The 14,231-nt window shown below is 31.6% G+C and overlaps 1 protein-coding gene across 3 annotated transcripts in view; it reads right to left on the reverse strand.

The window, feature by feature from the left end:
* The window catches only part of LOC117691871 (uncharacterized), a 98,983-nt gene that overhangs the window by 64,973 nt on the left and 19,779 nt on the right, over nucleotides 1-14,231 (reverse strand). For 2 of the 3 annotated variants that reach the window (XM_066071957.1, XM_066071956.1), the window contains exons 4-10: nucleotides 10,692-10,811; nucleotides 6,369-6,500; nucleotides 4,997-5,128; nucleotides 4,020-4,136; nucleotides 3,149-3,232; nucleotides 2,384-2,461; nucleotides 2,077-2,193 (exon numbers count right to left, since the gene is read on the reverse strand). In XM_066071957.1, coding sequence (XP_065928029.1) covers nucleotides 2,077-2,193; nucleotides 2,384-2,461; nucleotides 3,149-3,232; nucleotides 4,020-4,136; nucleotides 4,997-5,128; nucleotides 6,369-6,500; nucleotides 10,692-10,811 — 780 coding nt within the window. The remainder of the gene's footprint in view (nucleotides 1-2,076; nucleotides 2,194-2,383; nucleotides 2,462-3,148; nucleotides 3,233-4,019; nucleotides 4,137-4,996; nucleotides 5,129-6,368; nucleotides 6,501-10,691; nucleotides 10,812-14,231) is intronic. The other variant, XM_066071958.1, reaches the window with a different exon arrangement.

Here is a 14,231-nt window from a genome sequence, read left to right on the forward strand (position 1 = left end):
TATATCACTTATCGATATGTACCTCACTCGCTATCAACAAAATTTGCAAAACTCGCACATACATACTATCCTTTGTTGACAGATAAACTATTTTCGTCCACGATCGCGCCTCCTTACACGGTATGCAGAGTTGCATATTCCAACAATCTTACTCTAAAAAAGCCAGTTTTAACGAATCTTGCCACACAAATAATAAATTCAAAAACCATCGCATGTATATCCCTTTTGTGTTTAATTCAGCCGGTTCCGATTTCAACTTTTCCTATGTCTTTTATCTACAAAATTCAGCTCAATACCTCTGCATCAGTTGAAGGCGCATCCATTTTGAATATCTTTGCTGCTCTTGAATTCATGTGCGCCACTTCATTTAAGCAAGAAACATCTTTGATCAATGAAATATAACATTTTAATTTTGAAAAAAATGATTCATTAAATGGTAAAAATGAATATAATAATTCTTCTAATGATCATCGTATCGAAGGAAGAATTAACCGAAAAACCTCATCAACGCGAAACCTTAAATCTCTTTTGACGTCACGATCTCCTTTCCATTCGATACATCTCAGGGAACGTATCACAACTTTAAAAGAAAATCATATTGAAACAGTACTAACACCGCTTATTTCCATCAGATAGATGCTGACGCTAATGCTTTTATTCACATCAATAATCAATATCGATTAATAGACTGATTTAAAGCTTCGCTTCAAGTTAAAAAAAACTTTAATTCATAAATCAGTCGTTGGAGACTCTCCCAGCTAATGTAAAAAAATTATGAAGAAATTTTAAAACACTTGGCACAGGTGAAAGATCAACAAGATTTTCAAATATTTACGTAAAATTGTCAACGAATATATCATGCTTGCGATACCGACGAGTATACCCCAATTAAATTATATCTAAATTGCTATTAATACTAGTATGTAAAAATGTACCTTAATTTATTGATTTCATGACATGTTTTAACAATATCTTTAAAATAAGAAAATTCTATGTCAAGCCCAAGCAAGAGCCTCAAAAAATATGACAAAAAAAGAATATCTATTAAAAATATTTATGACTTATTTTCATCAATCACCTGCCCGGCTGCGATATAATTCGAAAAATTGCAATGTAAGGATAATACCGGTATCCTCACGTGATAACAATGCACATTTGACGTCACAAAAGTGCAACAAATATAATGTTTAACATTGTTGGCAGTATATGTCATTCAGATTTTAAGAAAATCTCCCGGACAAGATATTAAATGGTTGATCTACAAAATATCGTTTTCAAGCCGTATTTCTCTACATTGATGCGCATTTTAACGACCCAGCTCCGGCGGAAGACCTACTCGTTGCTTTGCAACGAGCTCGTCTCTAGTTTAATGATATAATTAATTAAGGTGGATTATGTCAAAAAGGTGAAAAATGTACACTTTTGAATTTAAAAAATCAAAAATTTAAATGCAATGCGGTAATTACGAACAATGTTCAAAATCAAAAGTCCAAACGAAAAATTCAAAACAGGTGCAGAGCAAACACGGACCTCTGCAAAAAATAGGATTTGGATCAGGTGTCATAGAAGAGGGACCGGTCACATTTGCTGTGTGCTCTTAATCGGAATCGGGAAAAGGAAAGAAATCCGACAATTTAGAGAAAAATAATTTCCAAACAAAAAGTATGGAAAACGTAAGTCAGCATTTGATCTAGCGGAAAATTGTATTTGCTGACAAGGTCGTTGTATAACCTACGAAAAAATAATTTCAACCAAGACTGTTGATAATCTTGGTTTATTAACTAGTTTATCAGTAACTAAAAACAACTTCATATCCATTTTTATTTTTTCATTAATATCTTGTTGGTTTTTAAACTTTAGTTAATATTTGTTTGTTCATTTACAGAGTCTGCATCCCCTAAAAAACTCTTGTCCTCTTTATATTGTCTAGTTTTTCAAATCACGCGTGACAGTTTAAATAAAGCCGCTTATAGTTGAAAATCTGTTTATTTAGTATTTGCTTAAATATCTGTTTTGAAATGTGAAATTGAACATTGATCCAAAACATTGAGAAATTTATATTGGAATCTATTTTACCTGATTCTGACGCCCTCTGTGCTATTTGCGTCATGCGGTTCCAATCAACTCCTTCGGCTTGGGAGGCTTGTTGCATCGGAGTGTATATTCGAGCAGACACATTACTTTTTTCGTCTGCTGTTTGATGACATTAGTAAACATTACTTATTGACAAATGGTACCATGATATTAAATTCTTTTTGAAGATTATTTCTCTTTTATCCAAAGATAAACATAGGCTTTCGGCATACCTCTATCAAACATAAACAGACGATATCTATAAATGCTAGAGCTGCTTAAAATTTTATATAATTTTAATAAGAGATACCTTCTGATATTTTTTTAGCATGCTCCAATATTTTTTTCAATCTATTCTTCACTTCGTAAAGGCCTTGGGGGTCGGCACCTTTTTCAAAAAAAGACAAATAACAATATAAAAACACCCAAAAAATCGGCATTCGACTCCGTGAGATTAAACATTCATTCTAATATTTTCAAAATTAATTTAACTCTTAGCGGATTAGAATTAATAAAACCTTATCATTGCAACGATGGAAAGGGCCATTTAATAATAATCTGGAGGTCAAAGGTAAGATAAACATCGTGCAATTCTAATATACCGACAAATCGTGTCTCCTTTTATAGAAGAATATCAATTCAGGAAAATGATAATAACACAAAAAAATAAGTAATGACTCATTGACTTATTGGCTTTTAAACACTTTCTGTGTATGATTTAGATAAAATTAGGGTAAAAGAGATAGTTATACGTGTAAAATCGAGAATAAAGGGTAGGTTCTCGTTTTCTCTCTCTCTCTCTCTCTCTCTCTCTCTGTGAAAATTTATTGATACTTTCCTTGTGTATCTCGTACAACTTTATAGCAGTTGCAATACATTAACTGCATTTGTTGGTGTCGGTGCACTGTTTTTGATGTTGACAAAGCGTTAGAAAGTAACTAAATTTATCCATTAGAAATAAGGACTGTTTTTGTACCACATAAAAAGTTTTATAATGTAATTTATTTCAACTTAAAACCCATTGCCAACCCCATAACTATTTGAAATTGAATTTGACAAACTGATGGTGAGATACCTTTTATATTTTTTAAATAATTTTCGAGTTTATACAATTCATCTAATTTACTTTGCACCTCTTCAAAGTTGGCGTGTTTATTACCTGTTAAAAATACAACAAATATCAATAATTAAAATATAGAAAATAAATGTTATTTTGAAATATGTGACATGAAATTCAGTTTCCTTAATATCATAATCAATCTTAGTCAATCAATATTTGAAACACATGTTCAACGTCAATATAATAACCACGAAAAGTAATCATAGAATGATCATAGAATGATGATCGTGAAGTTAAAAATTAAGGTAGACAGTTTTTCTGATGTACATTTATGTTTTTTTCTGACAAGTTGGATCACTTCTGCCACAGATTATCATTTCGAGCTAATAATTTTATAACCTCATTTACGTTGAAAAGTTACGCTAACGGACATTTGAAGACCTTCTATTTATAAAGTATCATAAATTTAAGAAGGTATATAGTCATATTAAAAAACCGTTTTAAGCCAATTTTGTAAAGTTTATAAAATATAGTTTGTCTCCTTGATATCAGAGGGGACTACAACCTTGGACATCACATGCAGTCAGTACAGTTAGTGTTTTTTACAATACGTGATCAATCTTCTTCAATTGTAATTGTTCTTCAATGGGTAAGAAATTACTCTAAAGTGTAGATTTTAAGGGGCCAGCTCAGTATTCAACAGAACATTGAGTATTTCGTTTAGGTAAAACAACAGCCCCTTAAACCCACAAATTCTTTTAATAAAGGATCGTTTTTCGACTTTACAGAGAAGGTTTATTTATCAAATGCGTTACCAGCTCGTTTTTAACTAAATATGACAGTAACCATCATTGATTAAATAAAGATAAATAAGAAACTATCTTACGTGCTTTAACATATGATTGCTCCAACATAAATATCGAATAGAGAAGCCGATTGACTTCTGCTTCTGTTTGTTGGTCCATGGGTGAATGCATTTGAGTGACAGCATAACAAGCGTTTCCTTGATTAATTGATATGTATATGATATTTTAAAAATAAAACTAGTATTGCATTTTTAAAGGTTACATATAAGGTAAGTAATGATATTATATAAATAGTGCCTGTTTGGGAGGGTAACAGTTGAAATTGACACCCCGAGAAAACCATTGTCAACCGACGCGAAGCGGAGGTTGACAATGGTTTTCGAGGGGTGTCAATTTCAACTGTTATCCTCCCAAACAGGCACTATTTATTTTGTTATACTGAATGTCTTTTTTAAAATTTTTAAGAAAATTTAAATGCTTTTATATAGGAATAACGTGAATTCTACAGCGAACCGTACGCGCATAATTTTCGCGCATGTAACATTTTTTAATGTTACCCGTTGCCAAGTGCGTTGCTAACGCTGAGGGTAATAGTAAATATTATTAACTGCGTCTTAACCAATCAGATTTCAGTATTTAACATGAAAGTATAACAATACTAATTATATACATGTATGGCAGTTTGAGGGAAAAAACTATTATAGCATTTTTTCTAATCTGCTTCGAAGTTCAGAAAATGACAGTTTCCTGTATTTTCCTATAGTTAATGTACCTCTATTTTGAGATGGTCCCTATAAAGAACCAAATAGACAATTTTTTTGAAACTTCACAAATAAACTAGAGTTGGTATAAATGACATATGGTTAAAACAAAGTATTGATATCGTAGTTTTTCCGCAAAATCCTTAAATTGGCTTTCTTAAAGGTTTAACAATTGCCACTTTTTCGTCTGAAATCAGCAGTATTGGAATATTCATATGGTTCAAAAGTAGACTAAAAATGTCTACAAAGTTACTGACATAATGAATTAGAAAATTATCGTCAAGATACATTCATACCTATTCTTAAAACATGCTTCACTGCCTCCGACTTGTGGTTCCCACTAACATCCTCGGACTGAGAGGCTTGGTTCATTAGTGCTTGTTGGTTCATGGGTGACGGCATTTGAGTGACAGCATAACGAACCTTTCCTTGATTAATTGATATTTATATGATATTTATAATAATAAAACTTGTAATGCATTTTTAAAGGTTATACTGTGGTAACTAAATATTCACACGAACAACTTTCAAAACGTGTTTTTCTATTGGTAAAAATAATAAATCGTATCTGCAAAGAAAAGCATTATCTAAACAACGAAAAACAATTTTGGTTTTCTGTGCTTATAGTCAATAAAATGTATGTTTTGTGCCCTGAAGAAGAAACTGATTGTCCCGAAAATTTGACTATTGTAATTGCTAGTGTCAATTGCCATTTTAAGTGTTGTATATATTCAGAATACTAGCTAAGTATTAACTTATTTTCATGTAGTATGTAACCGGGTACCATCACTTCAAACGAGCTATTAGTTATGGAGGCCGACTTTAGTTTTCATTGCGCATGTTTTTATGCATTCTAGTATAATACGGTAGATTTATACTTCTTATGATATTATTTTTTTTTTCGATATCAAATATAAAATTGAACACTTAAACACTAAAACTAAATGCAGATAAAAATATCTAATTTTTGAAATTTTATAACTATAACAGTTGTTCCGTTTAGCGATAGAAGAGAATCGCCATTGCAAATTTAAGACGTTTAATAAACTGAAACTTAAAAAAAAAAGTAAAAATTGTATGGCGTTGAAATTTTATACATAGAATGATGCTTTCTTCGAAAACATATTCCTTATTTTTTAGTAATCTTCATTCACAATGTTACAAATATATAGCAAAATTTAGTGCATTTATTTATTTTGAAATGTTCCTCACAAAAAGTCAGACAGTATTTATTAGTGTGTTTTACATATAAGGTAGGTAATAATATTACTAATTATATACATGTATGGCAGTTTGGGGGAAAAAACTATTATAGCATTTTTTCTAATCTGCTTCGAAGTTCAGAAAATGACAGTTTCCTGTATTTTCCTATAGTAAATTTTCCTCTATTTTGAGATGGTCACTATAAAGAAACAAATGGACGATTTTCTTGAAACTTCACAAATAAACTAGAGTTGGTATAAATGACATATGGTTAAAACAAAGTATAGCAATCGTAGTTTTTCCGCAAAACCCTAAATTTGGCTTTCTTAAAGGTTTAACAATTGCCACTTTTTTGTCTGAAATCAGCAGTATTGGAATATTCATATGGTTAAAAAGTAGATTAAAAATGTCTACAAAGTTACTGACATAATGAATTAGAAAATTATCGTCCAGATACATTCATACCTATTCCTAAAAGATGCTTCACTGCCTCCGACATGTGGTTCCCACCAACATCCTCGGACTGAGAGGCTTGGTTCATTAGTGCTTGTTGGTTCATGGGTGACGGCATTTGAGTGACAGCATAACGAACCTTTCCTTGATTAATTGATATTTATATGATATTTATAATAATAAAACTTGTAATGCATTTTTAAAGGTTATACTGTTTGTAACTAAATATTCATCGGAACAACTTTCAAAACGTGTTTTTCTATTGGTAAAAATAATAAATCGTATCTGCAAAGAAAAGCATTATCTAAACAACGAAAAACAATTTTGGTTTTCTGTGCTTATAGTCAATAAAATGTATGTTTTGTGCCCTGAAGAAGAAACTGATTGTCCCGAAAATTTGACAATTGTAATTGCTAGAGTCAAATGCCATTTTAAGTGTTGTATATATTCAGAATACTAGCTAAGTACAGTACTGCTCACGAGTATCCCGACAAAAACACCGACCACCGTGTTTGAAAGTCCACGCTGAGCGTGGAAGTGTCGGTACCTTTGATCTATTGTTCTCTGTTATGGCCACGGAACGAGAAAAACACGGTGCGATACGGTGCAACGCGATGCAACACGGACAATAACACGGTGTAACACGCGGTATTTACCTGTGAAAAAAGGAGGATTTAGGAATAAAACTTATAAAGAATAAAATATTTACTGATGTACATGTACGTAAGAGAATCAACAAAAAAAAAAAAGACAAAGAAATAGAAATAAATTAAATTTTTATGCACGCAATTTTCAGACGTATGCGATTGACACGGTTGATTTTTGTTAATATTAAAAATCGTTATCGCCCACATAAAGGTTTGATCAATTAAAACACTAACACTTTCTTTTCCTTTTTAAAATTCAAATAAACGGTTCCATAAGTTTTTGTTTCAGTCCGTTTTTAAACGTAGTAGTAATCGTAGTTACTGTAGTTTGGCAGTTTCAACAGTGCATAGAACCATAACTGTGATCTTTTCTCACTTATACTCTATTCAACGATAACAAATCTAACGGGTTGTTGAAAACAAATGTACTTTCTCTAAATAATATAATTATAAAGATTTATATCTAATATATTTTCAAATTTTCTTTCTTTTATACATATGTGTGATGTACTTGTCCATGTAGTACCGCACGGTACATATTCATGGCGCTAAGAATCCGTGGATCGGTACTTGATAATTTTTATTTCATCTTTATAGCAACTTGAGTTCAGAAATTATTTGTGTGCCAAGAAACTACTCAGTTTTGCAATAATTAATGTTTGATTGTTTAATGATCTTCATATAAGAGAGAGAGAGAGAGAGAGAGAGAGAGAGAGAGAGAGAGAGAGAGAGAGAATACCAGTATGAATTTAATATAAATACATTTTACTTGTAATTCAGTGTAATAAGTTAGATTTATAGTTTCCATTGTATTGAACCCTTTTCCCTAAAATTGCGATAGAATAAATGGAGTCAGGGTCCACGTGCTATCCCCGTCAATCAAATCAGCCCGCGAGATAGACCACGTGCTCCTTCCATGATATGGAAAAAATGTCGTTCTATTCATTATTTCTTTTTTAAGTCCGCAAAAGAGAAAAATGTTTAACAATGAAGTATTCAGTGTTTGAAATGTTTAGTTTCTTCATTCTTCTACTGCATGCATGCGGGTTGGAATATTACGTTGTAAAATCTCTCTCTCTCTCTCTCTCTCTCTCTCTCTCTCTCTCTCTCTCTCTCTCTCTCTCTCTGTGTACTTTTGTGCAATCATTTTAGAATTATAAGAGTTCTTTTTGTATGAATTTAATTCATTAATTTTAGATCCATGGTTTTAATAACGATTTCAACACAATGACTAAAAGTTTGTAAAGTTCACGATGTAATAAGATTTTTCGTTAAAATTTCGACGCTATTTCACATCAATAAAATTGTGTTTATTCTAAATGCTTGCAAAAAGTTATCGGTATTATCTCATTCATCTTTTTAATCAATCAGGGTTTTTTTTTTTGTGTATCCGGTAAATAATTTCTTATATCGCAAGTTAATACTTTGTGAAATTCCCGTATTTATAGAGTTGCTGAATTGTTCCCCGGATCCACGCGCCGATAGTCTTACGTGTAGTTGTTTGTGTACATATCTACAGACAATTTTTTTGTTTGTTAGAGATTAGGAAAAATCATTGAACTAACAAAGTAGAAGTAAGATATATTCAGACCATACACACGACGGGTTGTGATGAGTTACCAAACAGGTGTTCGCGGAAAGGTGTGAATAACGGCATCTCAAGTACACCTGTTCAGACGTACAAATATACACACAGTTAGTTGTAAATTCCAATGACACCTAACAAGACAGACAATCACACCTGTTGTGTATAGAACCCAAGATGAAAGACAATGCTGTGTATCTGATCAGCTTCCGTACATCGCACGAGTGATTTTTTCATGTGAAATCACGAGGCCATTACCTGATTACGAGCTATACGGAAATAAAGTTGAAAATTATTTTATGAAATGCGGGTATATTTTTAATACATGTACAATGCTTGAATATAATTTAACAAGAGTTTGTACATATATTTATCTATAATCTATAATATAAGAGTGATTTTTTGTTTATTTATTGCTACATAAATAGCTGAAGTCCAAATTATTCGAGTCACCGGTAATATGGGGTTGTTATTTACTACAGCACATCAACAGCACATGTTTTTAGAAAAACAAGATCTGAAATGTTTTCATTTCTCAATTTTAATTGGTTTAAAGTAAGGCTGTAAATTAATTAATAAATCAGAAAGTGTTTACAGATAACAGAAATAAGACGTTTAAGCTCCCGACATTTTAATAGGCTCGTCAGGTACAACATCACGTGTGTTAAGAAAAAAAACCAAGATGAATTAAATTGATTTGAATTGTGATTATATATTAATTGATTATTAAATATTTTTGGTGAATTTATTTCAATTTATTTAAGAACAAAATTAAATTAATGAATTAAAAGGTACCCATTTACGTCGAGTTTTCAAAAAATTAACTTCACGTTGACAGCCTCGACAATTTTCTGGGTCAGTGCAACTTTAGTCGACATTCTTTTTTTTTTAAATATGAAAAGGATATACATGTATATGTTTCAACCCTTGTTTATCCATAATTTCTTTATTTCTAAACATGTGATTACGCTATTTCTACCAACGTCTCAGGTAACGATATCCACGGAGTAACACAGTGGCCACGGAGTTACACGGGCGACCACGGTGCGACACGGTGCTTTTTCTTGAAGTTTCCAATACACATACACGGTGTCACACCGTGTACACGGTGCGACACAGACCGTTTTCCACCGTGTTTTTTACACGGTGGGTGTCGGGATACTCGTGAGCTGTACTGTATTAATTTATTTTCATGTAGTATGTAACCGGGTACCATCACTTTAAACGAGCTATTAGTTATGGAGGCCGACTTTAGTTTTCATTGCGCATGTTTTTGCGCATTCTAGTATAATACAGTAGATTTATACTTCTTATGATATTATTTTTTTTTTCGATATCAAATATAAAATTGAACACTTAAACACTAAAACTAAATGCAGATAAAAATATCTAATTTTTGAAATTTTATAACTATAACAGTTGTTCCGTTTTGCGGTAGAAGAAAATCGCCATTGCAAATTTAAGACGTTTAATAAATTGAAACTTTAAAGAAAAAGTAAAAATTGTACGGCGTTGAAATTTTATACACAGAATGATGCTTTCTTCAAAAACATATTCCTTATTTTTTAAGTAATCTTCATTTGTAATTGTAATGTTCTAAATATATAGCAAAATTTAGTGCATTTATTTATTTTGAAATGTTCCTCACAAAAAGTCAGACAGTATTTATTAGTGTGTTTTACATATAAGGTAGGTAATGATATTACTAATTATATACATGTATGGCAGTTTGGGGGAAAAAACTATTATAGCATTTTTTCTAATCTGCTTCGAAGTTCAAAAAATGACAGTTTCCTGTATTTTCCTATAGTAAATTTTCCTCTATTTTGAGATGGTCACTATAAAGAAACAAATGGACGATTTTCTTGAAACTTAACAAATAAACTAGAGTTGGTATAAATGACATATGGTTAAAACAAAGTATTGCTTAGTAATTTTTCCGCAAAACCCCTAAATTGGCTTCCTTAAAGGTTTAACAATTGTGACTTATTCGTCGGAAATCAGCAGTATTGGAATATATAAATGGTTAAAAAGTAGATTAAAAATGTCTACAAAGTTACTGACATAATGAATTAGAAAATTATCGTCCAGCAACATTCTAACCTATTCCTAAAAGATGCTTCACTGCCTCCGACATGTGGTTCCCACCAACATCCTCGGACTGAGAGGCTTGGTTCATTGGCGTGTACATTTGTGTGGACCATCCTCGACCTCTCCCGGTTGCTTGATGGAATTGGAAAAAAACGATTTTTATTGCAATCGAGCCATATCATTTCTTACTATTGCATTCATCACTGATGAGATTATGTGTATACATAAAATATATGTGCTAAAACTTTATTTCTCGCGACTGGTAGCACTTGTTTGACGTTTGGTGAAATACCTCTTATCATTCTTGATAGGTTATTTAGTACCATCTAAGTTTTCCTTTTTTACCACACGTACAAGTAAACATACACGAAAGTAAGATTTTTCTACTTTAAATTGTATTTGTTAACGATTCTTTTTAAAACAAATCAACGTTAAAATGTCCTCTACAGCATATATCATTTTCATTACTTTTCTCTTACATTGCAAGGGAGATATTTTAATAGGAATTCTCCTCTTTTTTGGCATTATGATTTTTTTTTATCAATTTCAATTTTATTATTTAATGGATATAAATGATAATTAATATTATATTATATATAAAATGCGGCCATATAGTAAAAATGTATTATATCTTAGAAAATCTTCTTCTCGACTGTTATATATTTTTGGTAAAAATTAAAAGCATGACTAAGATGTCAATGAACCCCTCTACCAAAATTATAAAACTCATGGCCCCTGGGTCAGGGGTTCAGGCTATAGGTTGGGGCCAATTTGGCCATAAAGTAAAAATGTATTAAATCTTAGAAAATCTTCTTCTCTGCTCCCAGATATTTATTTTTTATAAACTAAATGCATGGTTATGATGAATAGGTTTAATAGTCCTTTTTTAAACATTTCAGGCAGAAAGGCAGTTGTTATTATAAAGGACTATGTGCGGTTTTATGCATTTTTTGCCCCCAAAATCAAAGTTTTAGAAAGAGCTTTAAAACTAAGGTTAAAGATAGTTAAAATCATATTGGAAATACAGGTGTAAAAGGTTATCACTATAGTGACGTCATAATGTAGAAATGACGTCATGGATATTGCATTATTTTGATAAATTAATGTTCTGTAGCAAAATATGGGTGTTTTCCGATGGTTTTTCGACTGGAAAACATCGAGTGCAGGCTTGCTCGAGTACCATTTTTTAGTATAATGTGTATAACTATCCGAAGAAAAAAAATAAATTAAAATCGCACTTGAGCAGACCTGCGCTCTATACTTCCGAATGTAAAAAATAGAGCAAAAATGAGAATATTTTCATTTGTTTGCAAATTTGCGGGAAATAGGTCATTTAGGTGACGTCTTAGATAAACAGTGAATGAGCAATGATGACTAAAATCAAGATTAAAGTTATAGGCATCCTCCATACAATGATCTGTGAAGATTTTATTTTTATACGATACTATTTAAAAATTGGTTGAAATCGGGGGCAGATATTTGACCATACTGCACATAGTCCTTTATAATTTTTCTATTCAAGATTGAAACCTTTTGAGACAAGGTGTAATCTGTTCTGTCCTAGATTTTTTAATGAAAATTTTTTCATGAATTTTACTGTTATAATTATTATTTTAAGATACAAAAATAGAATATTTACCACACCGTTTGTATTTACAGGGGGTCATCAAAAAGTTTGTAAATTTTTAACATAGGACACTGTGGGTTTTTGCTTGAAATGTATCACTATTGCACATATTTTCATTTTTTTTTAACTTCTGTCCTTTTTCTGTTTTACTTATCAAATGTATTGTTATAAGGCATTAGATTGTCAAACTAGAGCAGAGCTCGTGGCAAAGCCACGAGTAGGTCTTCCGTTGTTGCTGCGGGTTCAAAATATGTGTGAAATGGTTTCAAACGATTATAATGACTAAACTTTCAGTTCTGCTTTTGTTATAAAAATGTGTTGTGATTGAAAGCCTGTACATAAGACGTGTTTTGAAAAAGAAAGGAAGAAAATGTTTTAAGAAAACTATTTGTAGAACACAGTTTGTGTAATCGTTTCAAAAGTTGTTTAAAAAATGAGATGTTTAATGGCGAGTTAAATTTTCAAAGGGTAGCAAGCATTGTTATAAACAGTATGTACTCATGATTCATGTCAGGAATTGTATTTTTTTTAAACCGAACCCGCCTACAAAACACGTAACCTTTTCTATTGGATAACTTCTTTATTTAAATCTTTCTAAATTTTTGAAGACTATGTGCAAGTTGTAGAATTATTACGTGCTGACAAAATTTAGTAATTAGTCAAGATTGATGGCTTCCCTGAACTTTTCTACAGGGAAATGTGTGTCGTCCGATATTATTTAATGATACGAGTAGACTTGGACATTCAAATAATATATAATCAGCTAAAGAAAAAGATCAGCGGGAGAATTTATGCAAAAGCGAGCATCTAAATTTTACACCAGATGGTGCTGTTTCATAGAGACACCGCTATGTAACGTGAATTAAATAACCTTATTAACAGAAATGAATATTACTTCTCTCGACAATGTAATAATATGCAAAATCGTTATTTTTATGTCAGTGGGTTGACTAAATAAATTGAAAAAAAAAACTTCGATTGCGCTTGCGTAAATTGGAATTCTGGGAAGGAATTATACGGTCCGTGTTAGAGAAATTCGAAGAAGTTATGAAACTGGTCAGTTTCTAGATCAAACTGCGCATTGATGTATTAAAGGACTATCATGGGTATCGTCTGTACCCGCGGTCTGGAATCTGTATGTGCAGTCATACATTGTATGTACATCGATACACCTTTACCTCCCCACCTACAGCCATACAAATTAGGGTGCAACCTTCGTATACACATGCATAGTATTATAGTTCTGGAAACTATTTATCTTGTATTTTAATATGTATATTGGGTATTCATTGTTCAGCTAAAATTAGTATTCCACTGGCTGTAGCTAACCTTGTAAGTAAATTAAGTTGCATTACAACCTCATTGTCTTCCCACAAATGTTTATTTAAAAATAAAATTTGGTGTTATGACTATTTAATAGTCATAACACCAAATTTTATTTTTAAATAAACATTTGTGGGAAGACAGATATGTATTAAATAATTTCATGATTTATGAAATTCATAATTTGGGACTATAATTTTGGTTTTTGATAACATTTTCAGAGTTGATTTTTTTTACAGATGTCTCTTTATTATGCAATATAAATACGACATACAAATGTCCTTTTTTGGTGTTACCTGGGTAAATTAGTCTTTTCAAAAAAACCGCAAAGGTGCTTCTGCTTATAAAAACATTGGCCTGACACGCTAATGGAACTCCATTGTATATATGTAATTGATTTACTTTGAGCTGTTACTGACCAATGTTTAATCACATCGATGCCCAAGTGATTATGTAATAATATTTAGTTCCTTTTGTTAGTTTGTCTTTTTTTTGTTAAGAAGGCCGCAAGGCCTGAGGTCAAGCACAGGTGTACCTATTATCTCAATTATCGTGACTATCTTTTTAAGGTCACGTGATTGCTCATTTTAAATAATCTTCTT

Source organism: Magallana gigas, chromosome 9 (assembly GCF_963853765.1).
Source record: "Magallana gigas chromosome 9, xbMagGiga1.1, whole genome shotgun sequence".
Lineage (NCBI taxonomy): Eukaryota > Metazoa > Mollusca > Bivalvia > Ostreida > Ostreidae > Magallana > Magallana gigas.